The sequence below is a fragment of the Polypterus senegalus genome, chromosome 1 (genome assembly GCF_016835505.1).
Source record: "Polypterus senegalus isolate Bchr_013 chromosome 1, ASM1683550v1, whole genome shotgun sequence".
Classification (NCBI taxonomy): Eukaryota; Metazoa; Chordata; class Cladistia; order Polypteriformes; family Polypteridae; genus Polypterus; species Polypterus senegalus.
The window spans coordinates 176,822,502-176,842,345 of NC_053154.1; the positions used below are offsets into that span (position 1 = coordinate 176,822,502).

Here is a 19,844-nt window from a genome sequence, read left to right on the forward strand (position 1 = left end):
GTTTCAAATAAAAACTAACAGCATCCGATCCCTAGGGTAGTAGTATGTATCGTGATCATGAGTGAGAGAATAAAAGTTTAAAAAAAAAAAGGTAACTTTTACAAGTACAGTACTATAAATGTACATGGTCTGTTACAGATGCAAACCAAATGTATGTGTCTACTGGATAATATTAACAATAAGAGCAGCTCACTACTGAAAATGGCAAATATAGGAGGCAGTTGGGATCAAACCGGTGGCCCCTTGATTACAAGTCCGAAAATCTTACCGCTACGCCACGAAAGCTGTTGTATTGTCCTTGAACCTTTTATAAAAGTGTTTATTTGATCTTTGGACTTCAGGCTTCACACATTCTACACTTTATGCCTACATTTTGTAATATTTATTACTAAAATATGAAAAAGTTTTCTGTTTTAACAATGTGTTTACACAGATTACTGTAGAAAGGGAACTCGCATGAAATGCATGTGTTCCAAGTAACGATCTATTATTTCCCCTCTAAAATTCCAGCAGTTCACTCACTCCCAGATAATCAAACAAGGCATGAGGTGGGGGAATTCTGTGAACTTTCTGCGATGGTGGGGGGATGGAATAGCCGGCTGCTTGCTGCTTGTCTTAATCGGCACATTTACAGGACAAAAGACGCTGATGGAGAGGTGCGAATGGATTTAAGGTGGGCCGGATTTACGAGTTTTCTCGTAGGCTCTGGTAATTCTTGTGTTAATGTCAATGTGGAAATGCATTATAGATGTGCTACTCTTGTATTCCAATACAGTATTACACAGTTTATGTCAAACTTGGCATTTTAAATGAAAAGATAACCCTGATATCAAGTACACTTAACACTGTTCATTTTGGAGAATGCATAATGATCTGACATGTACAGTCTTCCCACTCTTTAAAAGCATATTGTATTCCTGTAAAAGCCCCCATAAATTTTCCTAAAATAACACCAGATTCCATTAAATTTAAATAACAGATGGCAGAGTACCGCTGAATTTTTTATTTTTTTTCGCTGTTTGAGTTTGCCATTACTATAATGATAAAAGTATAAAAAAACATACAAAACGTACAAGTAAGTTTGAATATATTCGAAAACTTAATTATTTTTTATTTGAATATTCAAATCTTATTTTTGGATAATTTGGCAGCCCTACAAAACATGCCTGAAACACTATGGTTCTGGACTAGACACTTTACAAGGAAAACACCTCTAGGTACCTGGGATCATGAGAGGGACCATGTTGGGACACAGCCAAGAATTCACAGGAGTTCCCAGTCTTCTGTCCATACTCCATTAGCATACTAATTGGATTTTTCCCAACAGGTACATACTTTGAAGTAGGGGATTGGACTGGGTCTTCAGCAGCTGACTGGGAACAGAAAGGGAAAAAAGTATAAAATCTAAGAAAAATAAAGTCATTAAAATAAACAAAAGCAAAATATTTGCATTACTATGGACAAACCATTTCTGTTTGGTCCCCATTTTTAACAACTCTTTGTTACAATCTTATACCGTCTTACCAAGAGAAAACACTCTAAGAAAATGGTCATTACTTGTATGTATTGCGACAATTAATGAAATAAACAGCAAACAAGTTCAGGGTTTATTCATAGAGCCTAAGCTCTAAAACCCACTGCCGCACTTACAACAGATTTGATATTCTGCAACCTAGATTACTTTTTTGTCTAATTCCTATGCAGTTCCTAAAAGTTGAAGGTACTTGCTTGGCTCTTTTCAGCAGTGGCTGATGTGCAGTATAATGAAATTCAGACTCATCCACATCTAAGAAACAATGAGTTTATAAAGAATGACATGATCATAATAGATTACTCGATTTATTTTACCATGTCCATCTACTGTATTCTCTGACATTACTGTTCAGTTACTTAAAAATAATTATTCTTTAAATAAACATTAAAAAATTAAAATCCAAACATTGCTATATCAGCACCATGTGAATTAATGTTTACCAAAATTGTTCAGGGTATTTCCATCCATCCATTATCCAACCCACCATATCCTAACTACAGGGTCACGGGGGTCTGCTGGAGCCAATCCCAGCCAATACAGGGCGCAAGGCAGGAAACAAACCCTGGGCAGTGCGCCAGCCCACCGCAGGGTGAGCACAAACGCACACACACCAAGCATACACTAGGGACAATTTAGAATCACCAATGCACCTAACCTGCAAGTCTTTGGACTGTGGGAGGAAACCGGAGTACCTGGAGGAAATCCACGCAGACACAGGGTGAACATGCAAACTCCACGAGGGGTGACCCGGGAAGTGAACCCATTATCCATTTACAAAATAAAGATGCTTCTAGACAAAAATAATGTTCAAAGCAGGTTTGTCAGAAAATCACTTTGTCAGATCTATGACATTAGCTGTTGTTAGGATGTAGGGTATGCTTTAATTAGTATATGGAGGAAACATTTGCTGATTAGTAACACTTACTGAAGAGTATAGGGTCTGACAATGGGTCCAAGGATTTCATCCCAATACCTAATGGCAGTCAAGATGCCGTTGTCTAGCCTATAGAGGTCTGTGTCCCCCTCCATAGATATGCCTCCCCGGACCATCACTGACCCACCACCAAAATGTTCATACTGACCAATATTATAGGCAGCATAACATTCTCCATTGCTTGTCCAGACCCTTTCATGTCTGTCACATGTGCTCAGGGTGAACCTGCGCTCATCTGTGAAAAGCACAGGGCACCAGTGGTGGACCTGCCAATTCTGGTATCCTATGGCAAATGTCAATCAAGCACAGCACCCACTAGAGGATGTAGGGCCTCATGATGTCTGTTTCTGACTGCTTGGTCAGAGACATTCACGCCAGTGGCCTGTTGCAGGTCATTTTGTATGGCTCTAGTAGTGCTCATCCTGTTCCTCCTTGCCCAATGAAGCAGATACCAGTCCTGCTGATGGGTTAAGGGTCCAGCTCTCCTACAGTAACTGCCTGTCTCCTGGAATTTCCTCCATGCCCTTGAGACTGTGCTGGGAGACACAGCAAACCTTCTGGCAATGGTACGTATTTATGTGCCATCCTGGAGAAGTTGGACTACCTGTGCAACCTCTGTAGCACGGGTGTCGAACTCCGGGCCTAGAGAGCCGCAGTGGCTGCAGATTTTCATTCTCACCCTTTTCCTAATCAGTGACCAGTTTTCACTGCTAATTAACTCCTTTTCCCTTCATTTTAATAGCCCTGTTTTTAAGGATTCAGTCCTCTCAATTGATTCTTTTTTTCATTAATTGGCAGCCAAACAGAAATGAGACGTTAAACGAGCCAACAGATGCCAATTAAACTGGGGCTTCAAACTCCAACCAGTTCCTTAATGAGAAGCCAATTCTTGCTGTTAATTAAACCCATTATTTAATTCCACGGCTTGCTGCTACTCTCATTCTGCTACAGCAGACATTTCCAAAACTGTTGATTTTCTGTTTCTGATTATTGACCTGAGAGATCAATCTTACCGAGACCTTCACCTTTCTTTATGTTCAGATAATGTGATTAGCTGGTCACCTGTTTACTTGTTTTGTGTCTCATTATTGTTTGGCTGCTAATTAAGGAAAAAAAAAAAGAACTAAGGGGTCCGAGTCGAGTTCATTAAAACGAAGGCAAAAGAAGTTAATTAGCAGCAAAAACAGGTCACTAATTAAGAAGGTGGTTAAAATGAAAACCTGTTAAGATGACTATTCTTCCTAAGCTCCTTTTTTTATTTCAAAACATACCAATATACATTAATAAATCGTTCTTTAAGCAATTAGATTCAACAATAACCTCATTTATTTGGAATTCTAAACATCCACGCATCAAAAGAGCGACCCTACAAAGACAAAAAGGCAGAAGGTGGCATGGCTCTACCTAACTTCCAGTTTTATTACTGGGCGGCAAATATACAGGCGATAAGAACCTGGACACAAATAGAAGAACATACACAGGCATGGACCACAATAGAAGTAAAATCCTGCAGTACTTCTTTGTATTCCCTGCTCTGCGCTCCAATAAACACACGTTATCGGCAATACACTAATAACCTAATTGTGCTCCACTCACTTAGAATCTGGAACCAATGTAGAAAGCATTTTAAGAAGGAGAAGCTTCTTTCTGTGGCACCCCTGCAAAAGAACCACCTCTTTCAACCCTCACAAACATATGCAGTTTTTAATATCTGGAAAAATTTGGACTTAACTTGTTAAGAGATCTTTATATAGACAACGTCCTTTGCATCCTATGAACAATTACAGTCCAAATTTAACATTCCAGCTACAAATTTCTTTCACTATCTTCAAATCAGGAACTTTGTTAAACAGAACCTTCCAGATTTTCCTCATCTTGCACCCTCATCCACGCTGGAAAAAGTATTGCTCAATTTCAAGGAGTTAGACTCCATCTCTACAATATATAAAATCCTTTTACAATCCCTTCCTTTCAAAGATCCAAGAGGACACTGGGAAAATGACCTCTCAATTAATATATCAGAAAAGGAGTGGAAAGTAGCAATGCAGAGAATTCACTCAAGCTCCATATGCGCAAAGCATACAATTATACAACTCAAAATTATATATCGAGCACATCTGTCTCGACTAAAACTCTCCAAAATGTTTCCAGGGCATGATCCAACCTGCGAACGTTGCACCAAGCCCCAGCCTCACTGGGTCACATGTTCTGGGCCTGCACCAAATTAACATTATTCTGGACAAAAATTTTTAATTACCTCTCAGACAGTCTTGGACTCACAATCCCTCCTAACCCATTAACAGCTGTGTTTGGGGTTCTTCCAGAGGGTCTTAAGGTGGAGAAAGACAAACAAATTGTGATTGCATTCACTACACTGTTGGCACGCAGACTTATTCTGATAAACTGGAAGAACCCAAACTCTCCTCTTTTAAGTCAGTGGGAAACCGATGTGTTATATTATTTAAAATTGGAAAAATCAAATACTCAGTTAGAGGATCTGTGCAGACTTTTTTCAAAACATGGCAGGATCTAATCAGTAATATTTTGAAATGAGTTTATAAAGCACAGAGAATTTGTTGATTTAGGTATTTTTTACAAGCCTTAAATTTTACACCATTTGGCTTGCTCTCTCTCTCAAGGGTGGGGATCGATCTGTTCTTAGCATAATTTTTTTTTGTAAAAACTTGATTACTATGTATTGATTATAATAAAATTAATAAATAAAAAAAAAAAAAAAAAATGAAAACCTGCAGCCATTACAGCCCAACAGGACCGGAGTTTGACACCCATGCTCTGTAGGGTCCAGGTATTGCCTCATACTACCAGTAGTGACACTGACTGTAGCCAAATGCAAAACTACTGAAAAAATAGTCAGAAAAGATGATGAGGGAAAATGTCAGTGGCCTCCACCTGTTAAACCATTCCTGTTTTGGGGACCATCTCATTGTTGCCCTCTAGTGCACCTGTTGTTAATTTCTTTGACACAAAACCAGCTGAAACTGATTAACAACTCCCTGTGCTACTTAACTGACCAGATCAATATCCCAGAACTTTCACTGACTTGATGCTATACTTTGATTAAAAAGTGTTCCTTTAATTTTCTGAGCAGTATATTTATTTACTAAACAAGTGAAATTAATTTAAATTTTGTGAACAGCACAAATTCAATATTTGCAGATTCATTTTTAATAATGAAATATGCAGTTTACGCAACCCTGCTTCTATGCACTTTCATTAATGCAATACACATCAATAGGGTTTTGCCTCATGCCTCAACGTATCAAAGGTGAGCCATGTTGATGCTTTGAAACTAAATAAAAGTTTATTTTGGAATCAGAATACAGAGTAGATTATTTTGCTACTGTAGCCACATATACAAAGATAGTCACTTGGTTTGAAACTTGTGTCAATTTTTACTTCCTAAATCTATAGTTGGCACTGTGCCCAGTTTATTGTTTGATATTCGAATTTTCCTCCCATATTACAGACAGGTAGGTGAAAACTGGCCCCAAATTAGTTAAGTGCAGATTTGTGCAACAGTAATGCCTATTCAAGGTTGATTCCACTTCACACCTAGCACATCTGGAATTGGGAAATATTTCCTGTGACACTGAGTGGATAAACCGGTTAGAAAATGGATCAACTGTAGCCATGTCTGTTACATTTAGAGACTGAATATGAAAGCCTTGTTTCCTTCATCTGGGCTGTGTATGGGGCAGAGTTAAAAGCTGATTAACTTTGCAATTATTTCTAATTCCTTCATTCAAACTCATCCGGCTAAGATGTTGGATTTCTCTGGATCCTCAGTTCTTGTAAATGATCCTTCAATTAGCTGTGAACTACCCAATCTCACCGAGATTGCACAGGTAGTAAACCATCTGAGGGTAGGAAAGGCTGTACAGATCTGCGGTATATGGGTTGAAATTCTCTAGGCTGGTAGTAAAGCTTTCCTACTGTCGCTACAAGCAATCTTTGCTTCAAACTGGGAGATGGGCGTCAACTCAACTGACTGGAAAACAAAACTTGTCGTCCCTATCTGGAAAGGGAACAGTTGTTGCTTGGACTGTGACTACTACAGGTGGATAACACTGCTTTTGGTGCCGGGTAAGATCCTTGCCAGTGTCATCTTCAACAGGATCTGTGATCACTTGCTCACCTGCCAGTGACCAGACCAGTCTGGTTTTACACCTAAGAAGTCTACCATTGACCACATCCTGGTATTGAGGATTCTTATTGACCGCAAACGCAAATAATGGCAAAGTTTCTTTGCAGCCTTTGTGCTCGACTCAGTTGATCAAGCTGCCCTGTTGGACATCCTGAGGCTTCACGGGATCCCCCCATTTTGCTGGATATTATGGACTGTCTGTACACTGGTACTGAGAGTTCTGTGCAGAGTGGAGGCAGAGATTCTGAGTTTTTTCCCCAGTTGATTCTGGGGTTCATCAGGGGCATGTTCTTGCTCCAACTCCATTCATTGCTTGCATGGACTGGTGTTGGGCAGGATGGTGGCGTCCAGCAGCTATAGGGCATCTGTTGGTGAAGAAAGAATCACTAATCCTGACTTTGCAAACGATGCTCTGATCTTCACAAAGTCAATGGAGGCTCTGATCAGGACTCTTAAGAGACTGAGCAAGGAGTCTGAGTGCCTGGGCTTGTGAATGTCCAGGATAAAAACCAAGATACAGGCCTTTAATAACCTCTTGAGTGTCAGTTACGATACTATGGCCATGTGGCACGATTCCCCAAGGGTGATCAGGCTTGCAGGATCCTCTATGGGGAGGATCCAAGCAGCTGGACTAGTCCAAGGGGATGATGCCCACGTAACACTTGGCTGCTGCAGTTACAGTAAGTTCTGGAGGGTACAATTGAACCGTATTTCTGCCTGGGGGGTTACCAATCGGGATCCTGAGCCGTTTCATCATGTTGTGGGTACGGCAACACACTGCACCAGTCCACATTCCCCAATCTGACCTGACCTTCAAATGTAAAACATCAATAATAATAATAATTTGTTTTATTTAAGGCACTTTACATTTGTAGTAAACCTCAAAGTTCTACATAAAAAAACAATTAAACAAAGACACAACAAGATAAAAACAAAGATAAAACAATAATTAGAGGCAATTTTGTTAATATGCTTTCCTAAATAGAAAAGTCTTTAACTGTTTTTTAAAACAGCCCACAATCTGCGGTGTTGTGATTCTCTGGTATGGCATTCCAGAGCCGTGGAGCAGCAACAGCAAAGGCTCAGTCACCCACTGCACGAAGTTTAGTCAGAGGGGGGTGAAGGTGATAGGCATTTGCAAGATAAAGGTTTGTTGAAGTGGACTGCAATATAAGAAGTTCCTTAAGATATTGTGGAGCATTTCAATGGATACACTGATGAGTGATCAAACAAAGTTTGTATTCAATACGGAGGTGAATAGGGAGTCTATTTTGACACCCAAATTAGTAACAGAAGGGGAGAAAGTAATAGTATCTCCATAAATAATACAATTTATGGAGGAACGAAGTTGATGGGGGATACGAATTAAAAGAGTTTCAGTTTTGGTGCTGTTTAACTTAAGAAAGTTCTTGGATATCCAAGCCTCAATCTCATCCAAGCATTACAATTTAAAACAATTACAAGTCACAACCAATTGTGCTCTTAAACATACACAAATCACATACATTTACTTGTGATGCATAAAAGTAGTAATAATGGATAGTCTTTACCATTCATGATATTCTGAATGATGTAGAGGATATTGCAACAACAAAATGGTAGCTGGTTTCTTCACTCACTAAAAACTATTGAAAATGACTCTCATGTGAATGATTTTATTTTAATGGAATTAAAATAGCGATTTTAGGAGTCTTTTCAATGTTAGGAACATTTTTTCAAGCTGCTTTTGGGAATGAACAACTTCTCACGAGTCAAGTACAGGTACAGTTTCTGTACTGCATCTTCATTCTCATTACTACCCTAAACAGTAAACAGTAGTTTAGAGGAATGTAAGATTTATGTAATGAGCAAAAAAAAAAAATAATAATTAAAATTATTTTAATTCCTCAAGCTCCCCCTGCACAAGCTGTAAAGAATTAAGTCAGATTTTGTGAGAATGCAGGTCTCTTCTACAGTCAATAAGCAAAGAGCCAGAACTAGCTAACAGAAATTTTAGTCATTTTAACATTGTGAAAGCACACACACTGCCAAACGCATGAAAGGCTAATACACCATACATGTTGTGTAACTAGCTAGCAGAAATGAAGGCCTTGAAGAATGTTAAAAGCCTTGCTTTTTTCATAAAACCATTGGTAGATATAAACATGGCCAAATGGTCTTCAAAATGTATAATTTTCTTTTTCTTTTTTATTATTTTGCCTATACTTTTCACTAGTTTTATTCACCAGTAAGAAAATCTGGTCAAATCTGATAAGAAATTATTTTGTGTTGTAGATTACACCATAGTAAACATTTTGAGTTCTTCTGGTTTCAAAAAAACATGCAAATTTACAATTGAGCACCATTAAATTAATGTAAAAATCATTAACAATTATAAGAATCAAATGAGATTTAAAAATATTGCGATAACTTTTTTATCCATTATACACTGTATATCCCAGTGCTAGTTTAAATCCACCATTTTATGCTTACAGTTTTAGCATGTTCAGGATAGTAACAAAAAAGGCAATCTGAATAAGCGATTAAATACCCTCATTAATGCATCAATTACAACATATAAATCATAAAATATAAAAACTAAAGTTTTGTTGTGGGTACTTACTATATCGGCTCCTGTGACATGCTCCATACTGTCTGAATCTGAGATATCACATGACTCGCTGCTGACCTCTGCTTCCTTAAGAAGCAGTTTCATGGCACTTGCTGCTGCATCCTTCTTTGCAGTCTTCTTGCTGTTTGCTTCTGCTACTGGAAATCTCCGATTACCCAGCAGTACCTGCATCTGAAATCTGAATGAAGCAACTCAGTGAGAAACTAAAGCTATGCCAAAGTTAGAAAAATCAAGCATATTATTAGTGTGTGTTACAATAGAATTTACCTGGGATCATGGGAGGGCCCAGTCTGGTTCAGCAGCACAAAATCACAATTTTGACCCATGTATTGTGCATATTCAATAAGTCCACTAACTGGGTTTTTACAGCGCACCTCTAGAAGTTTCTGCAGAGGTCCACCTCCTTGTACCATGCTGCGAGGGAATCCTGGATCTGCAGTAATAGCATTCAGGTATGGCGGAATGTCATCAGAAGCCCACTGACCATCCTCCATGCTGTTGCAAACAGCTGTTTGAGGTGTTGCCAAGGTTGAGCTTGCACTCGTGTTAGACTCCAAAGCTGGTAATCCAGAGGATTCAGCTACAAGCTGTCCATTTCCCACATCTGTTGAACTGTCAATAGCGGACTGGCAATCAAGAATGTCAGAGGACTCAAAATGAACTTGTCCTGTGGCCACTGCAGAAATTTGTTGCCCATGCACATCAGCAGCTTTTTTATGCCGGTTCATACGTTCCCTCTTCTTGTCAGTAAGATCCCATGTATTGCTCTTGGTCTGATCCCTATCTAAGTCACCCTGATTTTCTAGCTCAATGAGAGTGGAGTTTACTTGCTTTGCTGTTCTAAACCCTAGGTTCTTTGATATGCTGAGAGCAGTAGATTTACCTGCATTAAACAGGTACTCACATATTTTTTCTTTAATGTCATACATGTTGAGAATTTCTGTCTGTGTCTCTTCACTACTGCTGCTGTTTTCAGATTCTTCCTCCCAGGTTTCCTCCTCCTCCTCTTCTTCTTCTTCGTTACTTTTGTCCTCTTCAAAACTCTGTGAGGAGACCACTGAAGATACTTCACTTTGAGTGCTAACAGCACAGCAATGAGTATCCAATGTTATATTTTCTCCTGACTGTACAGCTGCAGGCCCTGCCCTACCTTCTACCTTTAAAGGAGCTAAACTCCAAAGTGGAGGTTTATCTCCTTCACTCTGGACACGACCTTGACTTTTAAGAGAGTAGAGGAATCTATTGACAACTTTCTTTTTAATTTTTAATTGCCTGGCAATTTTGAAGGCCGGAATGTTTTCACCTGGTGCTAGAGTTTCCAATATACCCAAAATATCTTGATTGTTGTCTTCCTCTTTAATAGACAGTTGATGAAAATGATTAGTTAGGGAATTAACTGGTAACTGCTGCCTCCTCTTGCTGAAGGGTCTGTTTCTATGAGTCTTATTGTGGTAATTATTTGAAAAGTGGTTCCTAGAATGATAGGCCTGTTGGTTGAACCATGAGCTACAATTAGTGCTTTCTTGACTGAAGGTAGGGTGTCTCTCTGTTGGCAACTGAACAGGTTGCTCTTGCCGAGGGAAAGGTATTGATGCATCTGGCAGCAATGGCTGCCTCCTGTACTGTGGTGCCTCACTGTTCTGCCCTGTTAAAAACTGGACCTGCTGCCTGTGAAAGTCAGTGTTAGGTAAAATATCTGGAGTAGAACTAAATTGAACTAATCGAGCTGCAGAAAGGTTGCTTTGATGATTCAAGTATCCTCGACTATGATTGCCGTGAAAATGGCTACGATTCCTATTGTTAGAAGAGGGGCACGATGCTCTTGCACGGCCACCACCTCTGTTCATAGCGTGTGGAGGATTTCAGAATGTGTGCCGACGTGCGTCTGCACTGGATATAAAGAGATTTCCACAATTCTTTCTTGATACTGCAATCTCTCCTTAGCAGAATCCTACAAAAGAAATAAATTAAGTATAATTTAAGCAATGTTCAAGCACACAAAAAAGGCACACTAATCCCCTTAACCACACTGAATTTGCAAAGAAGGTACACAAATGATTTGGGTTTTTTTTTGGTACATTCCGGGTATCACAGGCCTTGTGTTGCCAATAAGCAGCATGCCAGGGCTTGACTCTGACAGCAGTTCACATGTCCAAGACTATAAGATTCCTGCTGGAAACAATTTTGGCAGTACACTGAAATATTTTACTCATAAATGCCTTTTTGCTAATGTTTTACAAAAAAATCTCCATTCTATTATTTGCACTGCTTTTTATTTAACAGGTGTATTAATACATATTCTAAAGCTTTCTCCACACCCTAGAAGTATCATTTTGTTCCTGATCTTCTTCCATTTCACTCTTAAACAAAATATTCCTGATTAGTTGTTGTAAGACCATTAAGTATTTATTCAAGCAAAAATTCCACTCTCCAAATCCAATGGCTTTAAAGTTGCAATTTTAAATAGTTTTTCAATGGTATGAAAGCATACTTAGCAACCTCAACCAACAGATGTCTTTGGGAGGCTGCGGACTTCACACAAAACTTAAACAAAGGTGAAATGAAACATTAAGGTTACATGTGTTATATTTTTTCTCAATCTGTTATGATTTGAAGTTGTTGTATACAAATTTTTAAAAAAAATTTAAGGAGAAAATACTTAAAGACCATTACAATGCAACATTAAGTACTTTCAGAAGCTCCTTTTGTGCAACGGAAAGCTCCTTTTTTGTAATGGGAACAGACTCACTAAACCACAACTTATCCTTCTATATAAAAGTGGTCGGGATTGTCCTTCCGTCCCATGAGTGCTACGCAGGCGCGGAGTTTCACACACGCCCCATCCATTTTGCAATGCATGATGGGATTTGTAGTTTCTTTTTTCCAGGTAAAAGACAATTTTCTACACCAGACTGTGCGATATCTTCTTCTTCTTTCTTACTATATAAAAGCGATCAGGATTGTCCTTCCGTCCCCTGAGTGGAAAGCGTAGCGGTATTCCGCTTATCACAGACTTACTACTTGCAGCTTGCGGTACGAAGCGACATGATGTGAGCAGAGTTCTGGTGCTCCCATCGCTCCTTGCTTTTGCGCTGCGCGCTGGAAAAATAGACAAAATTATGTCTCAGGAAATAATTAATGTTGATGGAGTACAAATGCCTCACCGCGTAGTAAATATCAGGGGGGTTCAAAAGGGCGACCTCAATATAGAAAAAAAGTTTAAATTTCATCACAAAAATAACAGAAACAACGATTATTAAAGTAATATCGCTCAAATGCAATATAACCAAATTAATGAGTTTGTATAAAATATCAAATTGATCTACATATTGAATTGCCTTAAGAAGTGGTCGCCTTAAAAGGCGGACCAGCCTAGTATAAAATAATGGGCAAAGACTTCATGTATTTTGCACCAGTGGAAAGGCACACAAAGAGAAGGGGGCTAGAGAAGAGAGTGGGGTGTGGGAATTAAAGAGAGATTATGCTTAATGTGCTTAAGTAATTGTGACTAATTTTGAATGGGTTTCATATATGCATTACAGGCATGAGAAGTGTACCGGTTCCACTTTCCCTTTTGATCATGTCACTTTCTATGCACAAAGAAATCCTTTTTTTGGAGGAGTCTCTATGCAAACCGCCAAGATGAAAAAAGGAAAAATAATAATGAAGCATACAAATGCACATGTAGTAGCACTTAGAACTTTTAAACTATGTTTGAATATATTTGAATATTTACATATTTTTAATAGTTTTGGTATAATCTGAAATCTCTACTTCACATTAGCATATACCCAGCCACAGGGGATGCACAAACCAGTGTGTTTCTTCATGCCACTCCCAAGCCCAGATAAATGGGGAGGGTTATGTCAGGAAGGGCATCCAGTTTAAAATTTTGCCAGATCAACATGCGGACTACAATACAGATTTCCATAACGGATCGGTCGGGTCCCGGGTTAACAATTCAAAATGTTCTATCACGTGTGGATGGGAGGAGAAATGGGGCATTGGTTATTCTAAAGGAACAGTATGTCAAGAGTGTTTTGGAAGTGAAAAGAGTGTCAGACAGAGTAATGATTATGAAGCTGGAAATTGGAAGTGTGATGATGAATGTTGTTAGTGCATATGCCCCGCATGTTGGGTGTGCGATGGATGAGAAAGAAGATTTCTGGAGTGAGTTGGATGAAGTGAAGGACAGTGTACCCAAGGGACAGAAAGTGGTGATTGGAGCAGATTTCAAGTGACATATTGATGAAGGGAACAGAGAAGACAAGGAGGTGGTGGGTAGGTGTGGTGTCAAGGAGAGGAATGTCAGATGATAGTGGATTTTGCAAAAAAGATGGGCATGGCTATAGTGAATACTTTTTTTAAAAAGAGGGAGGAACATAGGGTGACGTACAAGGGTGGAGGAGGTTGCACACAGGTAGATTATATCCTATGCAGAAGAGTCAATCTGAAGGAGATTAAAGCCTGCAAAGTGTTAGCCGGGGAAAGTGTAGTTAGACAGCATAGGATCTGTAGAATGATGTTGGAGAATAAGAAGAGGAGGAGAGTGAGGGCAGAGCCAATGATCAAATGGTGGAAGTTGAAAAAGGAAGAAAGCAAGGTTGAGTTTAGGGAGGAGATAAGACAGACACTGGGTGGCAATGAAGAGCTACCAGACAGCTGGGCAACTTCAGCAGAAGTAGTAAAGGTGACATCAATTAGGGTGCTTGGCGTAACATCTGGACAGAGGAAGGAGGAAAAGGAAACCTGGTGGTGGAATAGAGAAGTACAGGAGAGTATACAGAGGAAAAGGATTTCCAAGAATAAGTGGAATAGTCAGAGAGATACTGAAAGTAGACAAGAGTACAAGAAGATAACGCACAAGGTGAAGAGGGAGGTGGCGAAAGGCTAATAGTATGAGAGCTTGCACACCTAGGAGGGAGAAAGGGACCTGTACCGAATGGCTAGACAGGGGGGCCGAGCAGGGAAAGATTTGCAGCAGGTTAGGGTCATAAAGGATAAAGATGGAAACATACTTACAAGAGAGGAGGGTGAGTTGAGTAGACAGAAAGAGTACTTAGAGAGGCTGATGAATAAAGAGAATGAGAGAGAGAAGTTTGGGTGATGTGGTGATAGTGAATCAGGAAGTGAACCGGATTAGCAAGGAGGAAGTAAGGACAACTATGAAGAGGATGAAGAATGGAAAGGCTGTTGGTCCAGATGACATACTTGTGGAAGCATAGAGGTGTTCAGGAGAGATGTCAGTGTAGTTTTTAACCAGATTTTTTAATGGAATCTTGGAAAGCAAGAGGATGCCTGAGGATTGGAGAAGTGTACTAGTACTGATTTTTAAGAACAAGGGGAATGTACAGAGCTGTATTAACTACAGAGGGATAAAATTGATAAGCCACAGCATGAAGTTATGGGAAAGAGTAATGGAAGCTAGGAGTTGCATTTTGTCTTTGTGGACCTGGAGAAAGCATATGACAGGGTGCCTCGAGAGGAGCTGTGGTATTATATGAGGAAGTCAGGAGTGGCAGAGAAGTACATAAGAGTTGTACAGGATATGTACGAGGGAAGTGCGACAGTGGTGAGGTCTGCGGTAGGAATGACGGATGCATTCAACGTGGAGGTAGGATTACATCAGGGATCAGCTCTGAGCTCTTTCTTATTTGCAATGGTGATGGACAGGTTGACAGATGAAATTAGACAGGAGTCCCCTTGGACTATGATGTTTGCTGATGACATTGTGATCTGTAGCGAGAGTAGGGAGCAGGTTGAGGAGACCCTGGAGAGGTGGAGATATCCTCTACAGAGGAGAGGAATGAAGGTCAGTAGGAACATGTGTGTGAATGAGAGGATGGATAGTGGAATGGTGATGATGCAGGGAGTAGAGTTGGCAAAGATGGATGAGTTTCAATACTTGGGATTAACAGTACAGTGTAACTGGGATTATGGAGGAGAGGTGAAAAAGAGTGCAGGCAGGGTGGAATGAGTGGAGAAGAGTGTCAGGAGTGATTTGTGATAGATGGTGATCAGCAAGAGTGAAAGGGAAATCTACAGGACGATAGTGAAACCTGCTTTGTTACATGGGTTGGATATGGTGGCATTGACCAGAAAGCGGGAGACAGAGCTGGAGGTGGCAGAGTTAACAATACTAAGATTTGCATTGGGTGTGACGAGGACGGACAGGATTAGAAATGAATGCATTAGAGGGTCGACTCAGCCTGGAAGGTTGGCAGACAAAGTCAGAGAGGCAAGACTGCTCTGGTTTGGGCATGTGCAGAGGAGAGATGCTGGGTAAATTGGGAAAAGGATGTTAAAGATAGAGCTGTCAGGCAAAAGGTAAAGAGGAAGGCCTAAGAGAAGGTTTATGGATGTGGTGAGAGAGGACATGCAGGAGACTGGTGTGACAGAGCAAGATGTAGATAACATGAAGATATGGAGCAAGAATACCAACTGTTGAAATCCTTAACAGGAGCAGCCGAAAGAAGAAAATGACTTCACATTAGCATAAATTTTCTGTCAAATTGTAGGCCCAGACTCTCTGGTATGATTTCAACAAAAGTCCATTTCGTTTAATTAGATGTGAAAAAGCCAGTCACACCTGGTGTGGATGAAAACAACTGTACTGAGAGCCTTTGAAAAGGGTGGTCTCAGTGCAGTACCATGTGATCCCTGGAGCTGTTCGCATGAGATATGAATGTAATTCGACCCAAGACCTATCTATCTACTACAAGAAATAGAATACACTATGGGTGAAATTGAGCATGCTGTGGTAATCACACTAAGCATCCGCTGTTGGTAATAGGGAATCTCCTTCACAACAAAATAAGTTAAGGGTTAACATGGATCATTAAAAACAATACAAAATGAACAAATAAAAACGCACATACAGTAGGAAACAAATGTAGCACAATTCGCATAAAACAAGTTGCACAATTATTAGTCAATCAATGCAGGTCAAGCACCTGTTTCAGGCTCACCATTTCAATTAGACAACAGTTGTAAATTCACTTGTGATTGTGTTGATCAAAATACATACAGAAGTGGCAAAAAATGAACAGCAGTGCCTTTGAGAACAACGAACAAACCCCTAATCTTGCACTATAAAAATGTGTACGTAGGTGAGGCGGAGCATCCTCCAAATCCGAATACTAACTTTAACATATGCAATAAATGTTACTCAAACTATCCAAAATGAACGTTATTAACAAATACATACAGGAGTTAAGACAGTATACATGTGATTTGAGATTGTCTAAGTTAAGGTTTTGTTCTTATGGTAGATACTGGAAAGTAAATGTGGAACATCACAAATTTAAATGAAACTTAATTGCAACATTGACTGTCATAAAACTGAAGACCAGGCTTTCTTTTGTAAACTGGCCTATTTCAAATGTGTCCTTTCGTACCAAGCGTAGTAGTACATAATTTTCAAGTAGCCTTCCTCTTGTTCGATAATATGAGTTCTGTTCACACAGCTGTGTTTGGTAAATGAAGTAAAATTATTAGATAATATAACAGTGTGCAAATACAACTGTTGTCACCCATCAAGATATTTTTTCTCTAGAAAATATGCTTCTGCTCATGAAAAAAAGTTCACAACATGGCCGCACATTGTTCATTTATTAAGTTCTCCTGAATGTCTGCAGTATCAAGCACAACGAACCAACTAGAAATTGAAACAAAGTAACAAATCATCCCATGATTCAGAACAAAGCAAATGGACCAAGTATGAAAATGCACCAGCATTACATAAATTTTAGTACTGGAAGTAAACTCTCACCTCACACTCTGAAACCACTTTGCTGTTAAATGCATATAGCTAGGCAGCATGTGTATGATGGCCAGAGCAATGAAGCAACTGGAAGCTGAAGGGAATGTGGAGGTTACAGGATGACTGTTGGGAAGTTATCAGTCATTTGCTTCAGCATCATTTTGGTACTGGTACTAAGGTATGAAAGCTAATAATAAAGTCAAAATTTCAGCATTGATCCAACACTACACCTTACACATGTTTGATAGTGTCATACATGTCTGCTTGGGGAACAGCTAAAGGTTTTGAGTGACTATAATTTTCCACTGAGACATGAGGTGGTGCTGTCTAATAGCGCTCTCTCTCTTCTCCTCTCTCTGCAGAAAGGAAGATTAACACATTTCCATCAATGACGTCACTTGCAGGGTCTGACTACCTGGACCTGCCTCTTCCTCCCAGAATCTTTGTTAAACGGAAGAAACACCATCTTGCGCATTTTAACTGACTGTCTCGTTTTTTCCTAATGGCTTTAGGTGTTAAAAGGATTTAGACAAATAAGTATTAATTTTATAGCCACAACCACACACCCATCCGCAATTTCACTCACACTAATTTGGAATAGCCAACTCTCCTAACCTGCATGCATTTGTGAATGTGACAGGAAACCCCACTTTTACTTGGGTAGGATGTACAAATGCCACATAATCACAATCAAGGAGCTGCTTTTTAAACTTTCTTTTGTATTTGATGGTCATAATTGCTGCTACTGGCTAGATACGAGATACATTCCAAACCGATCCAAGTGGCTTACAGCTTCCCAATGGTTTTTTGACATCTGAAGAAATTAAGGCATTATCTGTTTCAATTTAATTCCCATGGAACAATCAGGAAGCAATACCATATGGCCAGATGGGCCACTTATTGGTTAATCTATACTAATAAAAGGCAAAGCCCTCACTCACTCACTGACTCACTCACTGACTCATCACTAATTCTCCAACTTCCCGTGTAGGTAGAAGGCTGAAATTTGGCAGGCTTATTCCTTACAGCTTACTTACAAAAGTTGGGCAGGTTTCATTTCGAAATTCTACGCATAAGGGTCATAACTGGAAGCTATTTTTCCCCATATAATGTAATGGAGTCTTGAGTTGGAGATGGCCGCGGGGGGCGGAGTTTCGTGTGACATCATCACGCCTCCTACGTAAGTACGTAGAGCACAAGGAAGAACTCCAAACAGCGATCAGCACAAAACGCCATTTCACAATTGAGAAGGCAGAAAAACATTATGAAGCAAATGATGCATACAAGCATATTCATAAGTACAGCTACTGCGGAAACAAAGCACGGCGTGAACCGTAAGTTTATATTAAATTAAGTTCATAGGCTACCACTAGCGCTTGTAATTTAGTGCCTGCCCATATAAGGCCGTCCATCAGCGGCAATCCAATACAAACACTGCCGGTAAATATTCACGTGTGAAGGACTGTGCTTATGCAGAGGAAGATGAGATGGTCAGGGTGGTGTTTGGCACAAACTCATTGAAACTGCGAGAGAAAGTTTTAAGTGCCGGGTCTTAGCTGACATTACACGAGATGGCACCAGTACAGCTGGGAACCTTCGATGCAAGAACACCAAGCGGCTCACGTGAACTGACGCAGTGCACAGACAAAAGCAACAGTTCCAAAGAGTGCTGAACAAAACCGAATTACACAATTGAGAAGGCAGCAAAAAATATGAAGCGTCTTATACATACAATCATATTCATAAGTGCAGCTACTGCGGAAACAAAGCACACGGTGGAAAAAGTGAATGTCCTGCTAAAGGAAGACAGTGTAAAAAAAACCCGTGCATGCAGTTTGTCACATCACAGATAAAAAGGAAGACGAGCTGTTTATTGATGCAGTAAGGAACTAATCGATGAATGAAACCTCTTATCTTTACAACGATTGACAAACACGGAATGTAACTTGAACACATCCTACAAATACGAGCCTGATTGAAAGAAATAATGATAATCAAATCCTTGATGACAGCAACATTCAATAACACTCACAAAACAATTACTGTATATTGACAATCATGTTACGTTATTTTTAAAATGTTCCCTTTTCTTTTCATAACTTCTACTTCTCCACTGCGATACACGGGTATATATATATAAATGTATATATATACCCGATCTACAATACATACTTTAGCATAGACAAGCCACATGCTGTGGCAATTGTAGAGTCTTAAGCCTCTAACGCCGACATTCGAGGTTCGATTCCCGAGAGGGATGTACTGACTATGTACGCGCTACCCGATTCATTTTACCTTCGATCTCCTTGGTTTGGGACGTATGAAAAATATTAGGTTAACGAGAATCATGTTACGTTATTTTAAAATTTTCCCTTTCTTAGCACAAGCACAGCTGAGAAGCTTCGATGCATGTACTCCATAACGCGTTAAAAATAACGCATTTAATCACACTTTCAATTCCAAGCAAACGGAACTTTTGTCAATGCATGATTTCCTGGTACATCCATTACACTGATGCACACATCACAGCTACAAAAATGTTAGAGTCGGAATAAAGCGCTTCCTACGACTGATCATTTCGACTTCCCGAGCGTAAGCCTTGATAAAAGCATGGTTTTGTGCACACTGAAAAGCAAGCAAAATTAGATGCATTACAGAAAGCGGACTTTGTGGCTCTTACTGGGGATCATTGGACTTCCGTGACCGTTAGTAATTCTAAATACATCTAATTACAAAATGTTCAATGATCACACTGTTTTAGCCTAATGTACAAAATAATTTTGGCTAATGTTACTCAGAGTTTAAAGAGTAAGCTGGTCAAATTACCTTTTATGTTTC

General features: G+C 39.6%; 1 protein-coding gene across 2 annotated transcripts in view; it reads right to left on the bottom strand.

Annotated features, from left to right (window-relative positions):
- The window catches only part of adar (adenosine deaminase RNA specific), a 116,557-nt gene that overhangs the window by 66,997 nt on the left and 29,716 nt on the right, over window positions 1–19,844 (bottom strand). For both annotated transcript variants that reach the window (XM_039763512.1, XM_039763520.1), the window contains exons 2-4: window positions 9,512–11,195; window positions 9,236–9,422; window positions 1,222–1,373 (exon numbers count right to left, since the gene is read on the bottom strand). In XM_039763512.1, coding sequence (XP_039619446.1) covers window positions 1,222–1,373; window positions 9,236–9,422; window positions 9,512–11,091 — 1,919 coding nt within the window. In that variant the 5' untranslated portion in view covers window positions 11,092–11,195. The remainder of the gene's footprint in view (window positions 1–1,221; window positions 1,374–9,235; window positions 9,423–9,511; window positions 11,196–19,844) is intronic.